The sequence below is a fragment of the Antechinus flavipes genome, chromosome 4 (assembly GCF_016432865.1).
Source record: "Antechinus flavipes isolate AdamAnt ecotype Samford, QLD, Australia chromosome 4, AdamAnt_v2, whole genome shotgun sequence".
Classification (NCBI taxonomy): Eukaryota; Metazoa; Chordata; class Mammalia; order Dasyuromorphia; family Dasyuridae; genus Antechinus; species Antechinus flavipes.
In genome coordinates this window covers 55,911,638-55,926,435 of record NC_067401.1, presented here as the reverse complement: position 1 = coordinate 55,926,435, position 14,798 = coordinate 55,911,638, and the positions used below count along the sequence as shown (strand labels likewise).

Sequence of the window (14,798 nt, the reverse complement as noted above, 5' to 3'; positions counted from 1 at the left end):
TGTAATTCTAGAAGACTCATTATGAGTTATGTCTCCTATTTCTTGACAGAAAAACTGTCAATTAGTGCCCAATGAGACTTAAATTTTCAGATTCAGATAATGTCTTAATTTATTTTTCTTGACCATACTTATTTGTTATAAGTAAAGACTTCTTTGTTTTGTTTTGTTTTTTGTTTGTTTGTTTTTGGCGGGATCAGGGGAGAAGAATGGGAAAGAATAATAATGATTTCTGAAGAAAAGAGCTTCAATTAAAAAACATTTTAGATACATAAAAGGGAGCAGAAGGAAACTCAGAAAATAAGGCAATGTGGATACCATCATGTTAAATTTAATATCTGCTGACAGGAAAAGATAATGACAAATGTTAGATAAATGGGACACTAAAGCATTTTAGCAAACATAACCAGATACATAGGTAAATTGATATAAGTTAGAAGTAAAACAATTAACTAAGGGAGAATCACAGTAGCATGATAACATTATTAGAGCTACTGCATACACTCAAAAGAAAGTGTATCATTTATTTTGGTGTAATAATATTCTATTGTATTAATAGATCACAATTTGTTCAGCTATTCCCCAATTCATTAGTGCTCACTTTGTGAGCTATTAATGGGTTTTGTATCCCAAAGAAATCAATAAAGGAGGGAAAAGGAGTTACATGTGCAAAAATGTTTGTAGCAGCTCTTTTTGTGGTAGTAAAAAACTGGAAAATAAGTTGTGATATATGAAGATAATAGAATATTATTGTTGTATAAAAAATGATGAATAAGCTAATTTTAGAAAGGCTTGGAAAGATTTACATGAACTGATGCTGAGCAAAACAAGCAGAACCAGGAATAACATGTATACAATAACAGCAAAAATGTGCAATGATCAACTATGAAAGACTTGGTTCTTTTCAGAGGTTCAGTGATCTCTGCTTTGAGATCAAAGCAATCTCAATAGACTTTGGACAGAAAATGCCATCTGCATCCAGAAAAAGAACTAAGGATACTGAATGAAAATTAATACTTGCTATGTGCACTTCTTTTTTCTGTTTGTTTGTTTTTTAATCTCTCCTATGGTTTTTCCCTTTTGGTCTGATTTTTCTTTCCCAACATAATTCATAAAGCAATGTGTATTAAAAATAAATTTACTAGAAAAAAATTTAATATCTACTTTTTAAAAACAAACTGATGTGTATTCATGGTTTCATGTGCAATACTCTTTTTTGTTCTTTGTATATGGAAATGTTTATATTTGCTAAATGTCTTGGTGTGGCTTTTCATATGCAAAAGCTACTACCCTTTTGCCTCCATTGACATTCCACAGTAGCATGATTAAATTCTGTAGTTTTTCTTTATCCTACAATATGCCCCTGCAGTTTCTCCCAGCCTGCTATCATCAAGTACTGCTCTTTCATCATGACTTCATTCACTTATACAAAGTCTTAATAATAGCCAGAATCTGCACCAGAAGTTAGAGACTAATTAGGATAAATGGCTTAAGAGATTGCAGAAGATTTCCCTTGTGACTCCTTATTCCATTAGTAGAACCAAAGTATAAAAGGAACTGAAAAATAAATGAGGTGAAGAGATTCTTATTATAATAAAAACTGGCATTTTATAGTACTTTAGAGTTTGCAGAGCCCTTTATATTTAAACCAAATTTTCAAGTGTTCATATATTCATATACATATATATAAAAACATTAAATGACATTACATGTAACTTGGCTAGATGAGATTAGTCTTAATCCCTTTTTATTATTTTTGGTCAGAGTTACCAAACTAGATCAAGGGAATTCTCTAGATAATAATTTACTTATATTTTAGCAAAATCTTTGATAGTCTAATGCTGTTCTTGTGGGAAAAGATTGACAGAGAAGTGTGGGCAATTAGATGGATTCAGGAACAATAGATTGTCTAAACTCAAATATTCCTGTCAGCTAGGCAATGACACAAAATAGAAAAGATAACTAGCACACGATTAGAAAAAGGATTCTGATAGACCAAAAAAATTGTCCTGAATCAATAAAATTAAAAGGGAAAATTTTAAATTATTTCTTAGTTCTAGAAATAAACCCTACAAGTGTAGGAATAGCTGAAAAGCAGAAGTTCTGGGAAGAAACACATAGGGGTCTTTAGTGTACCAAAATCACTTTTGCGATATGGCAGCCAAAAAAGTTAATATAGTTTTGGATGGCATTAAGAACAGCTAAACTTTGAGAAATAAAGAGGTGTTGGTCCCACTGCCCTCTGCCCTAATCAGACAATACTTAGAACATTGTGTACAGTCTATTTTAGAGTAGACACCATAAACTGGAGAGCAAATCAAAAAAGGCAACCATAATGGTAAAGGACCTTGTGTTCATGTCACATAAAAATTGATTAAAGGAACTGGGGATATTTACCCTGAAGAAGGTAACATTTGGAGGTTGGGAGAAGGGATGACTGTTTTGTTTGAAAGACTGTCATATGCAAGAGTATTAGATTAGTTCGTCTCTGGAGGTCTTTGACTAAAGCCTGGATGCCGCTCTGAGTGTTTTTGTAGAGGAGAAGCTTTTTTGTGTAAAGATCTGAGTTGGATTAGATGGTCCCTTCCAGTACCAAAATTGTATGATCCCATGAGACAAGATGGTATCACCATTAACATATATACCTTGTGCCAATAATATTAATAACATCATAACATATTACAGATCTGTCAGCAAAGAGTGCCTCAGTTCCAGACGAACTTGGTGCCTGTGGACATTCTAGAACATCAAGCTATGCAAGCCAACAATCAAAAGTGTCAGGTAGAAGTTAATAATGAAGTTGAATTCTTTAAGTATTTGCTACTACAAAGTGATTTAAACTTTATCATATAAAATATTGCTTTATAGATTATTCTTAATAATAGCATTGTAACCAGTTTAATTTTCAACTGATAGGTTATAGTACATGTCACTCCAGGTCATCCAGTTTTTCTGACCTTTGTCACAAGAGAAATGCTTCAGTGGGAAGTACATCAACGGGAATTGAAAGTATCCTAGAGCCATGTGATGACACTGAACAGAAAGTAGTTGATCTTAATCTTGAAACACCGGTTAAACAAGAGGGCGATGGATCATCAGAAAAACTCAACAGGTATGTTTTGTGGTCTATGTTTTGATATCCTGGAAAAGAAAGGGGGGGGGATTTTTAATATTTTTAAAAACTCAAAAATATGAATTTTAACAAAATGTTACTTAATTTTCATAGGCACCCTGTGAAGCAAGATTCTGTGGAATCTCAATTAAAACGTGTTGATGCTACCAGAGTGGATGCAGATGATATTGTTGAAAAAATATTGCAAAGTCAAGATTTCAGCCTAGACTCCAGTGCAGAAGGTGTGCATAGAATTAAACAACTGATAAATTTGGGAAATCAGGAGTTAGCAGAGGAGATTCATTGATATATACAGGTTGTAGCATTTAATCTTAAGAGAAACAAATCTATATCTGCTTTAATACCCAAAACTACTACTCTTCTTTCTGAATGTGAATTTTGAACTTGACGAGTAGACTTTAGGTAAAAGCAAAGATATATTTGTAATAGATTTTTGTGATGGTGGTGGATTTTTTGGAGCCAAAAGACAAATAACCTCTATCCTTGTCTGGATTTATAAATAGGGATTAGTTTTCTCATTAAGAATTATTTTGAATTTCTGAAACAGCTTTCTTTTTTATTATTCTTTTGAGACTGTACATGAAATAGCAAGGCACGGTGGTAACTGGTACAGTCTCAGAAATGTTCTATTTAAACAGAAATCAACTATAGGCTTCTTATTTCCCACAGGTCTCTGCATTTATAGCTGAAAATGAATATATAATTAATTAAATTATGTGAATTAAATAAAAATAAATATGTATAATAATATATAATTAAAAGTTTTATTGTGCCTGAGAAAAAATATTATTTGAAATTGACTGAGATTTCATTATTTAAGCGACTATAGAGACAAAGAAATAAACTTAGTGGAGATTAATTAGAAATTGATTTTTCTAGTACTGAGTTAACAAAAACTTTAGGTAAGTTGAACGGAGAGATGATAGAATGTTTAACTTTAAAATATAACTTGAAATTTTAAGATAAATTTCTAAAATTGGGGAAACTAAGTTTAGAATGAAATTTATCAATGGCTGTTATAGTCTTTGAAAATAACATAGTTTTTATTTTAATTTTTAGAAGAAGGATTGAGGCTATTTGTGGGTCCTGGAGGAAGTACATCTTTTGGCAGTCACCACCTTCCAAACAGGTATGTATTTTAAATAGCTTCTTAAAGAAATTGAGACTAACTTGAGTATTGGGTAGTATTTAAAAGAGCGTTTAGCTTGAAAATAAAAAACCCCTGATTCTTAGCACTGTCCCTTACTGGCTAGGTAACCTGGGAAAAATCATTTTCCTTCCTTAGATTTCAGTTTCTACATCTGAAAATGAGAGTTGTTACTTATATTATGTGCCTCATAGAATTGCTTTAAAGATCAAAGAAAAGTTTGTGATACTTATGGGCTACTAAGGTGTCTGAGGCAAAACTTGGACCCAGATCTTCCTTGGCTTTGAGGCTGGCTCATTTATTGATTGCCACTGGACCTAGATGGCTCTGGAGGGGAAAGTGAGGCAGGCCCTTCCTCACTTCAGCCCTATCCATTCCCATGTTATGGCATCTCCTCCCCAGTATCATGGTCCTCTTCGAAAAAGAACAACAAAAAACATTATACCACAGGCTAGTAGAGTTAAAAAAAAACAAAAAAAACAAAAAAAAAAAAAAACCTTTTTTACAAATGTAGAATTACTTTCTCTTAAGCAAATATAGAGTTAACTAGTTAGAAGAAGTGGTGCCATGAAAGGAGTGCTAGATTTAGAGTCAAGAAAGATTTGGGTTCAAATATTGATTTTTCTTTTTGCTAACTATGTGATCTTGGATAAGTCATTTGAAACCATTTTTCTAATTTTTTATATAAAGAGAATGGAATATTAAAAAAAAAAAAAAGTGTATGGGCTAAAGTTCTTCATAACTACAGCAAAAAGGCTTCATATATTCAAGTGAACCCAGATTAGGGAATGCAAACATTACTTTAAAATCAAATAAATCTTAGAGCTAGAAGGAGCTCTAGAGCTCATTTGACCCAACCCCCACGGGACATGTGAATTCGTTCTACAACACCCGTCACAAGTGATCATTCACCCTGCATTCAAAGAGCTGTAGTGACAAAACTCCTCTTTTCCCAAAGTAGTCCATTATATTCTTGGACAGCTCTAATTCATCCTAATATTGAGCCAAATTTTACCTTGTAACTTCTAACCATTAATCCTTCTAAAAAGTAATCTTCCAGTAGTTGAAGAATACTGTCATATCCCCTGAAATCCTCTTTCCTAGGCTAAATATCCTCATTCCCAGTCTTCATAGTTTTGAGTTGTCTTAAACCACTCTGAGCAACAGAGCTAACTGCTTTGGTGCTGAGGACAAGCAATACAAAGCAACACCTCAAGGAACTCTATTATGGAGGAAAAGATCCCAAATCATTGGCACTTTCATGTGAGGAGAGTGACTGCTCCCCTATCCCAGGATACCACTTAGAGCCCAGGGTGAGCTCTGTTGAGAAAGACCCCTAAATTCTGCCAAACTACTACTTTGAAGTCTGCCACCCACATAGGATTTTCTCTATTATGTAGCTTATGTAAAGGTTGGAGGACAGAAAAAAACAAACAAACAAACTCAAGGTGTTTATCATAGAATCATAGATTTAGAGATAGAAGAACCTATAGGTTATCTAGACCTCATTTGATACTTAAGGAGACCAAAGCCCAGAGAGTGACTATCCTAATAATCACCATCTGGTAGCTTCTTAGTATAACCAGTTAATTGTTCTTGCTCATTAGTTTTGATGCTGTCAAAGTGTAACTATAACAAATTTTTAAATTACGTGATCTTTTAATAGCATTTAAAATTTTTTGCACCCTCTATAAATTCCAGTGCACAGTAGGAAAAGCATCTCTCAACTTGCCCTGTCACTTATAAATAAATACATCGCAAATTGTAAATGACCTCCTAACTCTCCAACAGTCCCAAACTATCCAAAAGAGGTGTTAAACATGAGATCACATTATGGCCCAAATGCAATCCAAACCAGATTAAAATGTAACTGGGAAAATTTTAATAAAATAAAAATATAACTTATTTATTTAATGATGATTTTCTAAGTCATGTGGGGGTATCTAAGTGGTGCAGTAGATACAGTGTCAAGCTGTATTCACACTAACTGTGAGACTCTGAGCAAACCATTTAACCCTTTTTGACTCAGTTTCCTCATCTGTAAAATGAGCTGGAGAAAGAAATAGCAAACCATTCCAGTATCTTTGCCAAGAAAACTCCAGATGGAGTCACAAAGAATTGAACATGCCTGAAATGACAAAATAAAAATAATATGGCCCACATAAATCCTTCTGCACAGTTGAATGGCTTTTGTTTCTATATTAATTCAACACCTCTGGTATAATTTTCCAGAAGTGATATTACCAAAAGAGATGACAATGGACTCTGACCAGCCTTCTCCTGGACATACTGTTTTTCATGCAACCTAAGATTACAGAAATTTGGGGAGAATTACTATCATCTCATATTGAACTTGTTATTTACTTTTGCCCCCAATATTTTGAGTTTTTGGTGTTCTTTTTAAATATGAAGCTCACCACACATTTTAGAATATAAACTCAGATAGGAGAGTTTATATAGGAGAATAGTGAAAGATTTTGAATAGTGTTGAGTCAAAACAGAGAAGTGCTGGAGAAAACAATAAATAAATAGAAAGCTTGATAATAAAATAGATTTTCTCAAAATAACTAAAGGCTAAACCTAGAAATGTAACAGAAAACACAAGAAATGGAGGGGGGGAAATCTTAAAAATTTTCTTTCATCCAAAAGAAGTGACTGAGAGAATATTAACATCTACCAACTTTTTCACTGCCTACTTTGCCATACATACATTTTGTGTATGTATGTAGACATGTGCACACACACAGCATCATTGATGAAGGGAACAAGCAGACTTACAAGAGCCATCCATAATAGACTGCATTTTCATAATTACACAAATGATCAAAAAGTTTAAAGAATCGTGATATTATTTTCCTCTATTTCTTCCATTATTCCAATCTCTGATGGAAAAATGGCCACACTCCTCACCAAGGCCAACTTCTACATGTTTCTTTGATCTCATCATTTTGTATCATTTCCAGCACCATCTCTTTCTACCTAATCTTGGGTCTTTCCCTAGGATCCTTCCCTGTTGCCTACAAAGACTCCCAAGTGTCCTCTGTTCTTCACTATCATCAGTGGATCTTACTTATCCCACTAGCTATTATTCTATCCTTGCTTTCTGTCTTATTTTCCTTTCCTTTGAATCATCTTCCTCCCTCTTTTAGCCAAACTCTGAAAAAACATCTATATTTGCTGCCTCAATTTTCTCTCCTCTAATTCTCTTCTAAATTTTCTGGAATATGATTTCCAATCTCACTATTTAGCTGAAATTACTGTCTCCAAAGTAAATGGAGACCAACGATCACTTAATTATCTATCATAATAACCTTAATCTTCATTCTTTTTCACCTTTATGTAACATTTGACACTTTTCACAGCCTTCTGGGTTTTTACCACACTACTCTTTTTTGATTCTCCTCCTCCCTATCTTACCATTCCCTTTCAGTCTCCTTTGCTGAATCAACCTCTATGTCAAACCCGTATAGGTTGTATTTGATAGTGGGATGGCCTGAGATGTCTCTCAAGCATTTGAAGACAAGGGATGAGAGGTCAGGGCTTAGGAGACTGACTTAGGATTAATCTACACAGGGAGATCACTGAAGAAATAAAAGAAGGGAGAACCTGAAGATAATCCTTGGAGAAGGGCTACTCTACCGCTAGAAGAAATTGGAGCCATCCCTTTATCAATCAAACATTTATTAAATGCCTTCTGTCTGCCGAGCACTGCACTAAGGGCTGGGAATCCAGAAAGAAGCAAAAAAGAGCCCTGCCCTCAAGAATCTTACAATCTAATGATTATTGTACATTGTACTGGGTCCTGGAATTAAGAGCTAGAAAGGATTTTTAGACTTTCTTCTTTTTATAGGTAGAAAATTAATGTATAGAGAAGTTAAATGATACAAGAGCTAGCATGGCACAGTGGATAAAGCACTGGGCTTGGTGTCACAAAGATCTAGGTTCCAATCCTGTCTCAGACAGTAAATGTGTCACCCTGGGCAAGTCACTTACCTTCTCCCTAACTCTTTCCCCATCTTTTATATGAGGTTTTAGACTCAGTAACTTTTTAGGTCCTTTCCATGATTGTCAAAAGGTAATACTAATAACCCCCTCAATTTCCAACCCATCCTCAATATCATAAGGAAGTGATACTAACACAGGGTAAGGCATCAACATGCTCTGAAACTTGTCAGAAACCCAGAAACACTGGCACACTGGGCTCTAGTGATACTACTGATGGTTCTAACACGCCAGTTATTGTCATGTAATTGCCTCTGAGAGTCAAAGATGTAGAGAGGGCAGCAGAGAAAATATTTGTAATGATCAGTTTGACTGGGAGGATAGCAGATTGAGTTATGTTCTGGTACCACAGGAAAAAAAAGATAGTTTAGAACAAGTGCTTCAGTGCAGATAGTTCTGACCACAAAAGTAGACAAACCACAAATGCACATAAAATGGACTGAAAACATAAATATTTTAATTATGCACCAGGAGATAACAAATATTAGAAACCTCTTACCAGCTAAAGGCAGGAGCTTTATAATGCTTTCTGGAAGCAGCACCAAAACCTCAAATGATTTTGGGTTTGGTTTTTTCCCCCCCAAAAAAATTATTTTATTTGAAGAAACAGAATACAAACAAAAAGAAAAACAGAACAAAACAAAAAAGAGAGAGAGAGAGAACATTATCATGTGCCCAGCAGAACATCAGGGAGGATTCAAAATACATGACAACAAATACAAATTTAAGAAAGTATGTATATATATATATACTTTTGATTCTTTTTTGATTCTCCTCCTCCCTATCTTACCATTCCCTTTCAGTCTCCTTTGCTGAATCAACCTCTATGTCAAACCCCTATAGGTTGTATTTGATAGTGGGATGGCCTGAGATGTCTCTCAAGCATTTGAAGACAAGGGATGAGAGGTCAGGACTTAGGATTAATCGACACAGGGAGATCACTGAAGAAATAAAAGAAGGGAGAACCTGAATAGAGCAATCAGCCCTGAAGTCAGGAGGACCTGATTTCAAATTTGATCTCAGACACTTAATGCTTCCTTGCTGTATGACCCTGGGCAAGTCACTTAAGCCCAGTTGCCTCAGCAAAAAAAAAAAGAAGAAGAAGAAGAAAGGGAAAAAATATATATATACACACACATATATGTGTGTATATATATATATATATATATTAGTAGAAGAAATTATATTAATGAGTGTCCATCTTTATTTTCTTGTAAATTGTTCTTTTGTTCTCTGCTGCTCACCTTTTTTACTTTATTCTTTTTCCTCCCTTATACTCTCCCTATCCCCAAGCAGGCTATTGTTAAGAAAGGATATATTTATGTATAATATGCAATTATATATAATATATATACATACACATACCCACACACGGAGACACACATATATCTCCCTTTCCTCCCCTCACCACCCCCAAGCAAGCTACAGTTAAGAAAAGTTGTATCTATGTATACATATGTAGATATGTACATACATACACACATACACACACCCCAGATACACACATCTTTCCTATCTCTGCTGACTCATTAAATTCTGCTCCATAACTTGGCTTATTCTTACTTAATCTCTCCCCACTCAAAAATCCTTCCTTTGTCTTCTTCCCTCACCCTTCACTTCCTCATCCACCTGTTCCTCCCTCCTTATTTCTTTATATGTTTTGGAAGGTGCTATACCTTGATATATATGTAGCATTGGCTATTGAACCCATTCCTGAGGTGAATAGGTTTTCAGAACTACAAGTCCTCTTCCCTCTAATGTCTCTTGTATCCATTCTTCCTCTGCACCTCATTTATATAACATGATTACTATTACTTTGCCCCTTTTTCTTTTGAACTTTTACCTTATTGTTGATATAAATCTTAAATATAAAGTCCAGGGACAGAAAAAAGTGACTTAACCAATCAGTAATTATTAAACAAACTGTTCAAAAAATGCATAAATTCCCCTCATTGATTATTGCAAAGACTTTGACTCAAATCTGGCATTTTTTAGTGAAATACTTCAAGCCCTTTATAAAGTTTTTATTAGCCTTAAATCTGTTTTCTCTCCTAAAAACAACTGAATATAGCTTTCATATTAAAGATGTCAAGACAAAACACTTAACTTTTGGGTGTATATGAATGACATAAAACTCCACCAAAAAAATTAAACACCTTCATTTCATGGAATATTTCTCCAGTAATAGCAAAATGTCATTGAACTTCATAAAGTATAAAATACATATGATAAAGAAATGTATAGTGTGAAGATTTTGGACTTGAATCCAAAGGTTATATTGAAGAAATTTAAATACTACAAGCTACAATGGCTTGGTCTTCTCTAGGCAGAAAATAAAGGAAAAAAACAGCCCATCATTGAGATAATAAGGAAATGTTGCAGTTGGATAGGTTGAAAGGTTTACTGGCATTCTGAAATCAAACTTAATGGGAAAAAAATTTTTATTAACATCTATTTGATACCAGTTTTAACATATATGTTTCAGATTTGTAAAAACAAAAATGTGTACAATTTTAACAAAACATAGGACCTGTCACCCTAAGGCCATGTCCAACTCTTTGTGACTTCACTTGGGATTTTCTTTTTTCTTTTTTTTTTTTTTAATGACTTTTTATTGATAGAACGCATGCCAGGTAATTTTTTACAGCATTATCCCTTGCATTCACTTCTGTTCCGATTTTTCCCCTCCCTCCCTCCACCCCTTCCCCCAGATGGCAAGCAGTCCTTTACATGTTGAATGGGTTGCAGTATATCCTAGATACAATATATGTGTGCAGAACCGAACAGTTTTCTTGTTGCACGGGGAGAATTGAATTCAGAAGGTATAAATAACCCGGGAAGAAAAACAAAAATGTAAGCAGTTTATATTCATTTCCCAGTGTTCTTTCTCTGGGTGTAGCTGCTTCTGTCCATCTTTGATCAATTAAGGCTCTCTTTATCAAAGAGATCCACTTCCATCAGAATATATCCTCAAACAGTATCATTGTTGAGGTATATAATGATCTCCTGGTTCTGCTCATTTCACTCAGCATCAGTTCATGTAAGTCTCGCCAGTCCTCTCTGTATTCATCCTGCTGGTCATTCCTTACAGAACAATAATATTCCATAACATTCATATACCACAATTTACTCAACCATTCTCCAATTGATGGACATCCTTTCATTTTCCAGCTTCTAGCCACTACAAACAGGGCTGCCACAAACATTTTGGCACATACAGGTCCCTTTCCTTTCTTTAGTATCTCTTTGGGCTATAAGCCCAGTAGAAACACTGCTGGATCAAAGGGTATGCACAGTTTGATAACTTTTTGAGCATAGTTCGAAATTGCTCTCCAGAATGGCTGGATGTGTTCACAATTCCACCAACAATGTGGGATTTTCTTAATAAAGACACTGGAGTGGTTTGCTGTTTTCTTCTCCAGCTCATTTTACAGATGAGACAAACAGGGTTAAATGACTTGCCCAAGTATCACACAGCTAGACAGTTAGTGAGGCTGGATTTGAACTCATGTCTTCCTGACTCCAGACCTGGCACTATCCACTGCACCATCTAGCTGTCCAGAATCAGAGGACCTAAGTTCAAATCCTGTCTCTGTCAGCTACTTGTGTGGCCTTGAGGTAGTCTAACCTCACTGAACCTCAATTTCCTCATTTGTAAAAGAATGATCTAATTGACCTTTAAAAGCCATTTCAACTCTAAAACTGTGATTCTATCTCTTAAAGGATTAAAAAGATTCTTTCAGTAATGTGATATATAGTTTGTAAGGGAAGAAGCCAGAGAAAAAGCACTTGCCTAACTTTCTCTTACCATGGTCAGATATCAGAACTTGGAATTAGGTTAATAGTGATTGATAGAAATTTAAACACATTAATCCATTATTTATTTTTAAAATTATTTTTCATGTGGAAACCCATTTCCACATTAGTCATATGAAAAAAGAATCAGGACAAAATGGAAAAACCATGTGAAAGAAAAAATCAAAAGAAAAAGAAATTAGTCAATCTGCATTCAGACTCCATAGTTCTTTCTCTGGATGTGGATAGCATTTCCCATAATGAGTCTTTTTGGAGTTGTCTTAGATCATCCCATTGCTGAGAAGAGTTAAATCAATCAAAGTTGATTGTCACCTACTGTTGCTGTTACCATGTACAATGTTCTCCTGGATCTGCTCATTTTGATCAGCAGTTCAATTCAATCTTTACAGGTTTTTCTGATATCCCCCTGCTCAACATATTTATAAAACAATAGTATCCATTACATTCATATACCACAATTTGTTTAGCCATTCCCCAATTGATGGGCATCCCCTCAATTTCTAATTCTTTGCCACCACCAAAAGAGCTGGTTTGCCCTTATTTGTACTTGTGGGTCCTTTTCCATTTTTTATGAACTCTTTGTGATAAAGACCTAGTAATAGAGCATTAATTGTTTTGTATGCTTTATTTTTATGAAATCATTAAGTAGTGAGTGAAAATTCATCATAAAAAACATAATGGGAGCAATACATTTTACTTCTACTAGTTAGGCTTAGTTATTCCTTAAAAAGTATTGAAACACAGATGAAGAAATTAAAACAATCTCTAGTAATATAAAAAAATCTTCTAAATCACTGTTGAGCAGAGAAATGCAAATTAAGACAACTTAGAGGTACCACTTCATATTAGCTAAAATGACAGAAGAAGATAAATATTAGAGGGGATGTAGGAAAACTGGGACATTAATATATTGTTGGCGGAGTAGTGAATTGATCCAAACTACTCTGGAGAACAATTTGGAACTGTGCCCAAAGGGCCATCTAACTGTGTATACCTTTTGATCCAGTAGTGTCTCTATTGTCTGTATCCCAAAGAGGTCATGAAAAAGGGAAAATGACTCACCTGTGAAGAAATGTTCGTAGCAGCTCTTTTTGTAGTGGGAAGGGACTAGAAATTGAGTGGATGCGTATCAGTTGGAGAATGGCTGAATAAATTGTTATATGTATGTTGTGGAATATTATTGTTCTATAAGAAATAAGCAGGATGATTTCAGAGAGGCCTGGAGAGACTTATATGAACTGATGCTAAGTGAAATGAGTAGAATCAAGAGAACATTGTACACAGCAACAAGATTATGTAATGGTCAGCTCTGATAGACATGACTCTATTCAACAATGAGGTAATTCAGGCCAGTTCCAATAGACTTATGATGGAGAGAGAGAAAGCCATCTGCACCCAGAGAGATTATGGGGACTGGATGTTGATCACAACATGGTATTTTCACTTTTGTTGTTTGCTTGCTTTTTTTTCCCTTTAGATCTGATTTTTCTTGTGCAGCATGATAAATATGGAAATAAATTTAGGAGAACTGCACATGTTTAACCTGTATTGTATTACTTGCAATCTAGAGGACAGAAGTGGAGGGAAGGAAGGAAGAAAAATTTGGAACACAAGGTTTTGCAAAGGTGGATGTTGAAAACTATCTTTGCATGTATTTTGAAAATAAAAAGCTATTTTTAAAAAAAAAAGTATTGAAATATCCCTTTTGACTTAGTTGGCTCTGGGCAATAAGAGCTCAAAGTTTTGATTTAAGTTCTTCACCTACTAGGATTGGAAGCAGAGGAGAAAAGGTAGTATTCTGATAGATTTAGCTAGTAGATTATAATGGGTGAGTTGGGCAAGGCCAACTCAAGGTGTTTTGACACAACTGACACAACTCAAGATGTTTTTAGTGCCTATCCTTGTTAAATCACTTTTTTAAAAATTATTGAATGACTTAAAGGTACCTACTTTTGTTTTAATATCAAACTTAAACTATTAGGGAACTGGTCTAAGTTAAGTTCTTCCCAAAACACATGGAACATGGAGTTGTTCTTTTGTTTTAAGTATCATTCCCTAAGAACTAGAGACCACTATTGACCACAAAATAGAAAGTTTTAACTATAAAAATTGAAAAGTTTTTGTACAAACAAAACTAATGCAGACAAGATTAGAAGGGAAGCAATAAACTAGGAAAACATTTTTACAGTCAGAGGTTCTGATAAAGGCCTCATTTCCAAAATATATAGAGAATTGACTCTAATTTATAAGAAATCAAGCCATTCTCCAATTGATAAATGGTCAAAGGATATGAACAGACAATTCTCAGATGAAGAAATTAAAACTATTTATAGACATATGGAAATATGCTCCAAATCATTATTAATCATAGAAATGCAAATTAAGACAACTCTGAGATACCACTACATACCTGTCAGATGGGCTAGAATAACAGGGAAAGATAATGCGGAATGTTGGAGGGGATGTAGGAAAACAGGGACACTGATACATTGTTGGTGGAATTGTGAACACATCCAGCCATTCTGGAGAGCAATTTCGAACTATGCTCAAAAAGTTATCAAACTGTGCATACCCTTTGATCCAGCAGTGTTTCTATTGGGTTTATACCCCAAAGAGATACTAAAGAAGGAAAAGGGACCTGTATGTGCCAAAATGTTTGTGGCAGCCCTGTTTGTAGTGGCTAGAAGCTGGAAAATTAAAGGA

At 34.6% G+C, this 14,798-nt stretch overlaps 1 protein-coding gene across 1 annotated transcript in view; it reads left to right on the top strand.

The window, feature by feature from the left end:
- Nucleotides 1–14,798, top strand: part of EEIG2 (EEIG family member 2) — an 81,679-nt gene that overhangs the window by 61,548 nt on the left and 5,333 nt on the right. Inside the window, exons 7-10 of the mRNA XM_051993185.1 lie at nt 2,683–2,778; nt 2,914–3,109; nt 3,224–3,351; nt 4,190–4,259. Of these exons, the coding sequence (XP_051849145.1) occupies nt 2,683–2,778; nt 2,914–3,109; nt 3,224–3,351; nt 4,190–4,259 (490 nt within the window). The remainder of the gene's footprint in view (nt 1–2,682; nt 2,779–2,913; nt 3,110–3,223; nt 3,352–4,189; nt 4,260–14,798) is intronic.